Source organism: Elephas maximus, chromosome 19 (genome assembly GCF_024166365.1).
Source record: "Elephas maximus indicus isolate mEleMax1 chromosome 19, mEleMax1 primary haplotype, whole genome shotgun sequence".
NCBI classification, from domain to species: Eukaryota; Metazoa; Chordata; class Mammalia; order Proboscidea; family Elephantidae; genus Elephas; species Elephas maximus.
Window position 1 is genome coordinate 44,014,320 of NC_064837.1, and position 10,945 is coordinate 44,025,264.

Here is a 10,945-nt window from a genome sequence, read left to right on the forward strand (position 1 = left end):
TCCAGAGCTGGATCTGACAGCCTGGGAAGGGGACTGGAGAGGGAGCCTGAAACCCTCAGTGAGCACAGCTCTGACAGCTGTTGGGGCCCTGTGACTCTGGTCTTCAGGAGCTGTCCTGCTGTGTCTGAGAAATGCTGCCTGCACCAGGAATGCATAGGTGGGCCCTTTCCCCTGGACAACTCAGACTCTAACACCCCGGGAAAGCTTTATTCCCTGATCCAGGAACAAGATTCTGCAAACAGAAGTCAACAACCAAGGCAATGTCACAAGATTTCCCCTCCCCTCCCCCCACCCACAGACAGACACTACAAAGCAGATTCAGTACCTTCCCACAGTCCAGCTCACCCAAGCTGCTAAAGGCCCCACAGGGAGTGAGGAGGCTGCAGCCCAGTCTGATGGGCAAGGTTGACTGTTGAGGGACCACTCACTGGGACAAGGAAACTCCCAGAGGAGCCAGCAGGGGGTGGGGTTGGGAAGGGACACATGGCACCCCCGTGGGCTTCCACTTGTGGCCTCTGGTGCTGGGAGGACCACGATTGCCCTCTATCTCAGCCCAAGGACTGGTGTCCCCTCAGCAAGAGGCTGGATGCGAGTGGGGAGCACTGGCAGAAGAGGGAATTTTGGAGAGGGGTGGCATAGCCAGAGGCAGATGGTCTATTTATTTGTTGAGACATCAAAGACCCCAAGGGCCACCATGTCAGCCTCATGCTGTGCTAGTTCAAGACAAGGGGCTTAGCACTGCCCACTGGACTGGGCTGAAGAATTCTTCCTGCCCCCTCCCTATCCCTGACTCTCAGGAATCCTGTTCTCAGCCATTATTAGTTGTCCCCTTGGGTTCCACACTGAAGAAGTGCCCCCACTTCTTGTTACTGTCCTTTCTCAGAGTGTTAGGGAGGGAGCCAAGGTCTTAGGCTCTTCTCCATGACTAGCTGGGGGCTACAAAGGTCTTGTCCCAGAGGCCTCCTGGAACTAGCATCTTCCTGTCTGTCAGCGTGGAAAGCCCCAGAAGGCTGCTCCTGTGCTCTAGGCGCTCCAGAACCTCAGGTTGGGACCGGCATATGGGACCCCTTCCCCTCCACTTGAGACATGGCCCTGGCCCCACTTGGCATCTCCTCTTCTCCACCCCCCTCCCTGCCCAGTGTCGACACAGATGGCTCCCTGCCTGGGCAGGCCTGCCTTCCAGCCCTGGCCTGGCCTCTGTGGCCTGCCCAGCGTCACCCAGAAGGATAGTAGGGGGTATCACTATGGTAGTTGTAATCTGGGCACACCTTCTGCACCAGCCGGTAGTCCGTGCTGTAGAAGGCAATGTAGACGCAGACGACTTTGAAGGGCTGGGAGCAGCTCCAGGTGGCTGAGCTTTGGGAGTGGTCTCGGGAGCAGGTCTTGGCTGGGTCGTGGGTGCAGAGCGAGGTCTGGCGGCCCCGTTCCACCTTCTCCCACTCCATTCGGCAATTGAAGATCTTGGAGGCTTTGGCTTCGATGAAGATCTGCTGCTCCTGGTGGAACTCCACAGCCTTGCTGGGGGGTACGAGGCTGATGGAGATGTTGCCCTGGCCCGTAGCATTGTGTCGAAAGTAGACGCTGAAAGTCCCGTTGCCATGGTCCACGATCTTCCCTGTGACAAGCAGGTTCAGGGCTACTGTCTTGATGTTAGAGTAGAAGTCCCCCCAGCCAAAGATCTTCTTCACCTTGGCGGAGGGTTGGGGGCTATGGACTGGGCGATTGGGGGGCTGCCCAAGGACCCCCCATGTCTCCCCAGGTGGAGCCAGCAGGCCTAGGAGGGTGGAATTGGCCACAAGGCGAGACTTAGGTGAGATGTGGCCCCGCTTTCGAGGAACCCGGGGCCGAGGCTGGCTCTCATGGTCATTGTGCTCAGGGTCCTCCGAGCCAGGCGGACCATCATCCTGGCCACAGATGACCTATGGAAAGAGTTGGGAGGAGAGTGAGAGCTCTGTCCCCAGAGGATCCAGGCATTCACCCCATGCTCCTCTTCACCAGCATCATTGCTGTCCCTGACCCTTCCACTCTGACTTGGCACTGAGGAGCCCCTGCACGTTGCCCACTTATGTTGGGGATCAGGCATGTACTCTGGCTCGTTTCATGGTCCCATCTCATGTTCTGATGAGGTTATTTCCAATTCCTCTCCCCACAGTCCTGCCTCTGTTCAAAGTCCATAAGGATGGTTGAGAATTCTCTCCAGTGGATGGCTGCACCACAGGCACCTGGTTTCTAACGCCAGGGAGTCCCCAGGGAGGCCCAGCTTCTGATCTTGGGAGAACCCCCACCCGATGATAGAAGCATCATCCCTGAGCTGAGAGAGCCCCAGTCTAGTAAAAGGGGTAGAGTCCGTGCCTCTGTGAAATTCCCAGGCTGATCGGGGAGGCAGAGTCTCTGCTTTCAAGAAGCCCTGAGTCAGATAGGGAAGCTCCATGCCCATCCTGTGAGGGCCCTGGGTTTGACAGGAGAGGTACAGTTACCACCTTTAGGGACTTCCTAGCTTGGTGGTGGAGATACCACCCTACCCTAGGTTAGTTTTTATACTCAGATGCAAAGAGAATCCACAGATAATGGACCAAGTGAACCCAGTGAGATTCTTTCTCAAGTACAAATGCAGTTTAGGTTCTGGCAGGAGGACTGGGGGGAGACCTGGAGTGGTTCCACACCCAAGATGGCTGAGGGTGTGAGAAGCCAAATAGCTCTCTGGGGAACATTGATGATGACATGCCAAGACTTCACTTGCATTATCAGGTAGGAGTTCTTATTATTCCCATTTTGCAGGTGAGGACACCAGTTCTCTGAGGTTACATCACTACAAGGCTAAGGTCACAGAAGGACCAAGTCAGCCCTCCCGTTACACTGCACATTCCAAGCCAGATGTGTTCTTTTAAAGGGGTTTTAACCAACCCCCATCCCCACACGGAATCTCCTGCAAAACACCTTGTGAGGCTCCTCCTGCCTCTGCTGAGTCAGCTAGGGCCTCTGGAAGCTTCCTGGAAGAACTGTAGGAAAGGCCTCAGTCCGGCCTGACCCAGCTGAAACACCCATGGCTTTGGAGGGCCTCAGGGAGTTGACAAGTTTTCCTGAGGCATTCACCATGTGTTTGCTTGATTTTGAAAGAAAGTCATCACTCTATGTGTCTGCATTACCAGCACCAGGGGCACCAGCTCATAGCTGGGCAGCATCTGGATCTGTTGGTCACCCTGGGATGAGCGTGGGACAATGTCTGATGGTCTGAGGTCTGGAGGGTTCCAAAAGAGCTTTGGGTCCTCATGCCCCCTGTTCTGGCTCGTGCCATGGCTATGCCCGTCTCACTCAAGACTGGCCCTGCCTGCCAGGCCCCAGGGATAGGGTGGAGTAGAGGGACAGCCAGAAGGGGAGGCTCATGGGGCTGGGCTCAGGGCTCCAGAACTGTGTGCACTTGTTCCTGGGGCCCAGCTGCTTCGCTGGAGAATAAAAAAGGGCCGTCGGTGGGGATGTGAGAAGGGAAGGTTAGTGAACACAGTGAGCTGGGGTGAAGGCAAAGGAGAATATTGTTCAGAGAGAAGGTGCAGATTCAGATGCAGGGCCCGGAGCTTATCCATGACAGGATTGTGCGTGTGTGGTGGGGGGGGGGGGGGGCGCTCGACCAGAGGGGAGTTAAGCCCTGGGCTGGGGTCGGGGGTGGGATGCCCCGGCGTGCTGGCCCTGGGAAGTGGTGAGCCAGCGCTCGGGGAGCGGGCTCTGGGCGCTCCGCTCAGCGGCCGCGAGCGCCTGGGGCGGGAGACGCCTGCCCGGGTCCTGTGGGGCTCTGGCTGCGCGCAGCCGGGAGAAGAGAGGAAAACAACAGGCGGGGAGGGAGGGAACGGGAGGGAAGGCAGGAGCGAGGGACGCGGCGCCCCCTCAGCGCGTTGGGGGACCCAGAGCCGGGGTCCTCTGGGTCCACGAGGGCAGTCGAAAGGTCCACGCCCCCCTGACCTGGCTGTTCACGGGCTCCACAAACCACCCCCCTTCCGCGCGTCCCAGGCGCGGGGCAGGGGTCGGCTAACCCTTGGCGACCCGCTCCCAGCCTTTTCCCCAGTGCTGGTCGCACCTCTCGCCACCAGCAACGGAGTGGGTGGGCCAGCCGAGCACCCTCTCCCCGCCCCTATTAACCCTTCCAGTCCAGTCTCTGGCCTCGTACCCGCCCTCTCCCCCAGCCTCCAGTCTCTCTCCCCAGCCCTAGGATGGTGTAGGGAGGGAGAAAGTTTCTGGGCACCGAAGCTTGCCTTGCTCTCCCCCTACCCTCCGGGCCCGCGCCCCAGCGCCCAGGCCCCCGCAGCCCACTCACCAGATAGAGGCTGCCCTGTACTAGGAACACGAAGCAGCAGCGAGTCAGTTGCATCTTCCTTCTCTGCTCTCGTGCCTTTTCTCGCCTCTTTTCCTTTCGGGGTCCCAGGCCCCCTCTTCACCCTTGCTCCTTCAGGCACGCGGTCCCATGCTCCGGGCCCCCGGGGCTGGCGGCCCTCCCCGTTGCCAATCGCCCAGGACCGACCCCGCCCCCTTCGGTCCAGCTGTATAGCCACCGCCCCCCTGCCCTAGTCCAGCTGCGCGCGGCGCCGCCCCCGAGGTCCCAGATGTGCGCCCCGAGCGCCTCGAAGGGCCCCAGCTGCGCGGTGGCTCCGCTGCTCCAGATATGGGCTTGGCGCCCCCCTCGGTTCCAGCTGCGCCGCTCTCGCCCAGATGTGCTGGGGACCCGCGCGCGCACCCGTCCCCGGTTTAATTCCCCAAGCCAGACGGCCCCTCCCGCCCCGTCGCGGCGCGCCCCCTGGCGGACGCCCCTAACCGAGCCGAGCCGAGCCCTGGCCGCCCGCTCCCGGTGCAGCGCCCCGCCAGACTGGAGCGCTCCTGGCGCCCGGGCGGCTCCAGCTTCGTCGTCCCTCCCACCAGCGGCGGCGGCGGCGGCTGCGGCGGCAGGTACAGTGAGCCCAGCCGGTTACCTCCGGAGTTAACTCCTCCCCTGCCGGCCCGTAGCCTGGGGACCTGGGACTCTCTCTAACCAGCCACAAAGGGGCAAGTTGCGGGGTCGGAGTAACTCTCTTGGGGCCAAAGAGAGAGAATGATGGCCAGGGAATAGAAACCCTATCTTTTCCACCCCTCTTGCAGGGCGCGTATTCCGTTGGAGCGGGCATCGGGAATGTGCTGCCTTCCCCCTCGCCCGGGAGGCCTGGAATTTGGAAAGGTCATTTTTTCCAAACCCATTCTAATAACAGAAAAAAAAAAAAAGAGCCCTCCTTATTGTCAAGGTAGCTTATCTGCACAGCCTAAAGGCCACTTTCTCCCTGCAAGACTTGCTTCAGTGCTGAGGGAAGTTCTTATAACTGTCTAACCTGCACTCCTTTTGCTGTAATGTCAGTTCCCGTCTTTTCTCCCTTACTCGAGGGGCTGGGGTAATCCCCTGGCCCTCTCAGTCCAATCTTCGTGACAAGAAGCTTTTGGGTTTCTTCAGCCTCTCCTCTCTTCTCTGGGGCCCTGGTTGAAAAGGCTGCTAGGGGCCAGGCAGGATTTTGAGGCTGGGACCTGGAGTAAGCTTCCAGAGAAACTGGAGAGGGGTGGGCATGGCCTTCCTGGAGGCTGCCTCTCCATTCTTCACACCTTACCCCTCCCTGTGGCCCAGCAGTTGGCCAGGCTGCGAGATGGGGCTCCTTCCCCGTTGGGGTCCTTGCAAACCTCCGGGACAAAGAGGAAGAACAAGATCCTGATCTGAGATTACCAAAGGTAGGCCCGTTCCCCATCACCTGCACTCCTTATCTCAGGTCTCCCTACAGTCCCAGGGTTCTTTTAGTCTTTGGAAAAATCAAAGATCAGGCCCTAGCACCCCTTGGAGACTATGAGGATGAGAAGTACCCCATCATTTGGAGTGGCCTCCAGCCTGGACTGGGCCTGTGGGGTACAGTGGGTGGTTGCTTCGCTGTGGCCCTCCAAGGCCTAGCTTGGTCCCTGGCAGCAGCCCCCAGCACGCACCCAGCCTCCTCCCCCACCATCTGCCAGGCGGGTGCGAGGGGAATGCAGATGAATCTTAATATCAGCCTGGGCCAAGTGCAGTAAGGGAGACAGATCCTGCAGAAGCCAGAGAGCATCACAGAGCCCCCTGCGTTCCCTAGGCACCCTGGGCTGTACCAGGATTCAGCAGCCCTTACCTGGTTGGGGAGGGGGGCATGCATACCTAGTCAAGGACCCTCAAAGCCAGGGGAAGGGTGGAACAGGTAAATCCTTGTCTGGCCTTGCAGCCCCTATTCGCCTGGGAGGGAGAAGCTGTCGGCCTGTGTGTGGGCAGCTGGTTCCGGTGCACAGCGAGGCAGAGGCGGAGTGGGGCCTACTCCTTGTCCATCTCCAGGAGGTCCTGTCCCCTGGAGAGAAGTGTGGCCCAGCAGAAAGAGCACAGACTTTCAGGCAGACAGCCCTGGTTTCCACTCCAGGCCTAGACCTTGGGCAGGTGGCTGCAGCTCTCCGATGCCAGTTTCCTGAGCTGTTGTTGCAAGAACGAAATGAGACAAACTGTGCAAACAAAGTGCAGGCACAATAGCTGGCGGACAGTCGTAGGAGTGCAGTAAACGGAAGCTCTCTCGTTTCCACTTCCCACACACTTGCTCTGGCAGCTCCTCCTGCCAGGCTTGCCCTCACTCCCCTCTTGGTCATTCCTAGCCTTCACTTCCTTCAAGTACCCCTTATGCATTCATCCATCAACCACTGGCCAAGTGTGTCTCCAGTGCCAGGCACCAGGCCAGGGGCTGGGATACAGAGATGAATGGGACACCATCCCTGCCCTCAAGGACCTCACCAGCCAGTGCAGAGCAGAGACAGAAAAATCGATAATTATAACAGCGTGGTGAGCAGACTAACAGATGCTTGTTCAAGGCATTACCAATGCACCAAGGAAGGGGGACAGGGTGCGGAGGGCTCAGGGAGGGCTTCCTGGAGGAGGTGAGGTCTGGAGGAAGTGAGATCAGGTTGTGAGGAAGAGACAGTCAAAGTCTATTCTTTGCAGGGGAACTGAATGATTGAAGGTCTGAAGGCTAGAAGTGGAAGCACAGAGGGGAGACTGGAACTCAAGGCTGGGACCAGGAAAGGGAGGTTCAAAGGGTTGGGGTCTTTGTTCATGAAAAGCCTTTGAAGGCTTTTAAGGGGTTGGTAATTAGAGTCAGATTTGTATTTTTTTAAAGATTTTTGAGAATTCATTAGCTATAGAGAGACTATAGGGTCGCTAAGAGTTGGAACTGACTTGATGGCACCTAACAATGACAACAACAAGAGGGAGGAAAAGCTTCTAAGTGGCACAAACGGCTTGCTCTCAGCTACTAACCTGAAGGTTGGCAGTTTGAACCCACCCAGTGGTGCTGTGGAAGAAAGGCCTGGAGATGTGCTTCTGTAAAGATTACAGCCAAGAAAACCTTATGAAGCAGTTCTACTCTGTAACACATGGGGTCGCCATGAGTCGGAGTCAACTCAATGCAATGAGTTTTTTGTTTTTGTTTTTTGAAGAAAGAAGAGAGAGAGGGGACCAGTTCGGGGATAGACATGGTGGTCTGGGGAGAGAGAAAGAGAGGGGGACTGAAGACATCTTTAGGAAGCAAAATGATCAGGATTTGTGACTGATGTGAAGGAGGAAGAGAGAAAAGGGAGTCAAACCTGACCCCCGGGTTTCTGGCTCAGTCAACAGACTGCATGATTGCTGAGCAGGCATCACAGGTGGGGGGAGGGGGCAAGAAGAATGGGGTATGGGGAGGGGGCGGGGGGGCTGCTTTGACCATGTCAGGTCTGGGTGCTGTTGGTCATCCAAGGGCAGAAAGAAGTCTGGCCTAGGGTTCTGTAGGCTTGGAGGGTGCAAGAGGAGCAAGGAGAGTGGATGGAGGAGCTCTGGGCACCCTGGCATTTAAGGGGTGGGCAGAGGAAGAGCAGACCCCAAGGATCCTGAGGAGGAACTGTCAGTCAGGGGCAAGAAGGATGGGTGGGGCTGATTCTGGAAGCAGTGGGATTCTCAAACTTGAATGTGCCAAGGAGGGTGGGGGTTATTGTATAATATGCAGATTCTAGGTTTCCACCTAGACAGCTTTAGTTTCTAGATGGGAGCCCAGGCATACGTATTTCTGCTAAGCCTCTGTCCCCACCCTAGGTGATTCTGATGGAGGTGGCATCTTGACAAACCAAGGAGGGAATGGTCACCAGGGCAAAGGATCAGAAAAGCCTGGCAAGGTAGACAGAAAAGCAACCCCTGGATTTGGCTGAGAAGCCTCTGGCAACTTTACCCAGCCTTGGTCCCTCCCACTGCTCCAGGGTGGTAAAACTGACCACAGACACAGTAAACCTGGTCATGCACCAAGCCTGGTACATCTGTGCTGGAGGTAACTGTCAGGGCACATCTGTCTGGCATTCAGGCTCGCCTGTCTGCATCCCTCAGTCCTCCCTACAGTGCCCTGTACCCAGTAGGTGCTCAGTGAAGGGAGCAGAACCTAATGGACCTGTCCCACCCCTCAGCCCCAGCCTCCTCGGTACCCATGTGCACCATGGGTGTGGGTGGCAGGGCATTTGCTTCGTACCTCTGATGCTTTCATCTGCTTCCGTCTCAGCCTTGGAAGAATCCTGTCTTTCTCCCCCTACCCACTCCCCCAGGGCTGCAGGAAAGAGAACAACACAGTGGACACCCGATCAGTGCTTATTGAATGAATGGGAACTGGGGTTCCTGGTGGTTTGAAAGGCAGAGTAGATGCCCTTGAGCTGGCTGGAGCTGAGAGGATCGGGGGAGAGGGGAAAATAGATCAGTATTGTTCATAATCTGTCCTGTTTACCTGGTAATTTGCAATTTTAAAGTGGTATGGTGTATGGGGTACTAGGGGAGCCCAGAGGGAAACTCTAATTTAAATGATGGGGTCAAGGACAAATCTTAGAAAAGCTTAGTCTTAAATGATGTGTGGATCAGCCCAGGTGGGAGGGGAGAAAAGAACCTTCCAGGCAGAGGAAGCAACTCATGCAAAGGCCAGAGATGAAAGAAAGCCCAGGAATGGGGTTCTGATGAGGACGAGATGAAAGACTCATTTGTTCCACAAATAGTTATCAAGTGTCTACTTTCATGTCGGGTCCTGGGCTGGGGGTGGGGGTACAGTTTCGAACAGGAGAGACTGCAGTCCTTATTCTCATGGAGAATTTGAGCTGTGGGAGAGACAAAGATTAGATAAATAAGCTCAGGACAACAGGAGCTCTGAGAGGTTGGTAAGTGGGGTAAAGGAGAAGAACTGCAAGTCTGAAGTGAGAGAGGGACCAAGGGGTCCTAATTACCTGGCAGGGGTCAGGGACAACCTGAATGAGGATGTGACATTTCAGCTGAGATCTGAAGGACGGGGAGGGATTGACCAGCCTTAGAGCTGAGGGAACAGCCTTCCAGGCAAAGGGAACAGTACATGCGAAGACCCTGAGGCCAGAAAGAGCTTAGTGGATTGCAGGAGCCAAAGGAGCAGAGTGTAGTGAACGCATAGGGAGAATGACACAAGAGGTAGGCAAGGGCTAGATCTAGCAGGGCTTTGTGGGCCTGGCTAAGTGTTTTGGGTTTTATCCTGTGATTAAATTTTGTTTTCTTTTTAGGTTTTTTGACTGTGTTTTAAGCAGGAGTCAGATGTGCACTTTAGAGAAACGACTCTGGCGGCAGTGTGGAGTGGATGAGACTGAAGCCTGGGAGGTGATGGTGGCCTGAGTTACAGCAGAGGCAGTGGGGATGGTGATGAGGGGATGGCCTCCCAAGACGTTTGAGGGGTGGAAGGGAGAGGATCCGGAGTCTAGGACATGGGGGTTGAGGAGTTAAAGATGACCCCCAGCTTCCTGGCCTGGGGAACACAGGATGAAGAGCAGGTTTGCGGGAGAAGCTGCAATACCTATTCTGCACAGGCAGAGGGTGCTCAGGAGCAGTAAACAGCTGTGTGCAGAGGGGAGGTCAGGCTGGAGGGACAGGACTGGGAGGGGAGGAGCCTCGAGAGTCATCAGAGGTGAGTCTGAGGAGCTTGCCAAGGGCAGAGCACCAGGGAGGGTGCAAAGCAGAGCACTCAGGGCAAGCCATGTAGGAATAAGCGAGGAAAGAGGGAGGATGTCGCGGAGAGGGCCAAGGGAGCCAGGAAGCTGGTGGGAAACACCTGGCCCTGAGGGCAGCTGCCCACTAACATCCCAGAACCACACAGCCTCAGGCCTTGAGAAGTCATTTTGTCCATCCCCCTGCCTCTCAAAGAATCTCACCGGCCAGAAGGGACCTTCTCCTGGCTGTGAGGGCTCCCAAATATGCCTGGTAGAATGGAAAGGGCTTGGAACGTGGGGTCCCGTGGAGCAGGGTTGGGCTCCGGCTCTGAGGTCTACTGCCTGGATGATCTTGAGCAAGCCTCTCATCTAATTTGGGCCTGAATTCACCTGTTTGCAAATGGGGACCACCTTTCCCACCTCAGGGTGAGGACTTGGCTGTGCACTGGGTGCACAGGACACCCTGATCTTCTGTCTGAATTTAGCTAGCAGAAAGTGTTTTGTAAACAGGGAAGCACTAATAAAAGGAATGTAGCCATGCTCCTTCCTGCTGCACTTCAGCATCTCTGGCGGTGAAAAGCAAGGGTGAGAAAACGAAGCCCGAGGTGGGCCCCTAGGCTGCAAGACACCTGGCAGGGAGCCAGTACGTGGCACCAAGTGGGAAAGATTGCCCTCTCAGCCACCTGTCGACTGGACCCAGACTGCTGCAGTTAGCACCAGGTCCTGCAGGGGGGGCTCGAGAAAGACCGCGCGGGCGTGGCTCGTTGGAGACGCGTGGGGTCAGCGCGCCCCCTGGTGGGCACTTCGGGCGCCTCCTGTGGGAACTTTGCACCCGCGGGGAAGGGAAGGAAAGGCTGAACCTCGCCCGCAGCGGGCTCTCCCCACCCACCTACTGGTGCTCAGAAATTTTCCGCCCAGCAGTGTCCGACGCATG

The 10,945-nt window shown here is 56.8% G+C and overlaps 1 protein-coding gene across 2 annotated transcripts; it reads right to left on the minus strand.

Moving 5' to 3' along the window:
* Positions 1-383: 383 nt before the first annotated feature.
* Positions 384-6,207, minus strand: NXPH3 (neurexophilin 3). 2 transcript variants are annotated; one of them, XM_049860278.1, is made up of 2 exons: positions 6,156-6,207; positions 384-1,919 (listed from the first exon to the last, which is right to left on the minus strand). In XM_049860278.1, the coding sequence occupies exons 1-2, from the start codon at positions 6,177-6,179 to the stop codon at positions 1,215-1,217; spliced, it is 729 nt and encodes a 242-aa protein (XP_049716235.1). In that variant the 5' UTR covers positions 6,180-6,207; the 3' UTR covers positions 384-1,214. The 2 variants fall into 2 exon arrangements, with proteins under 2 accessions (XP_049716235.1, XP_049716234.1); XM_049860277.1 differs by lacking the exon at positions 6,156-6,207 and adding an exon at positions 4,307-4,433.
* Positions 6,208-10,945: the final 4,738 nt, after the last annotated feature.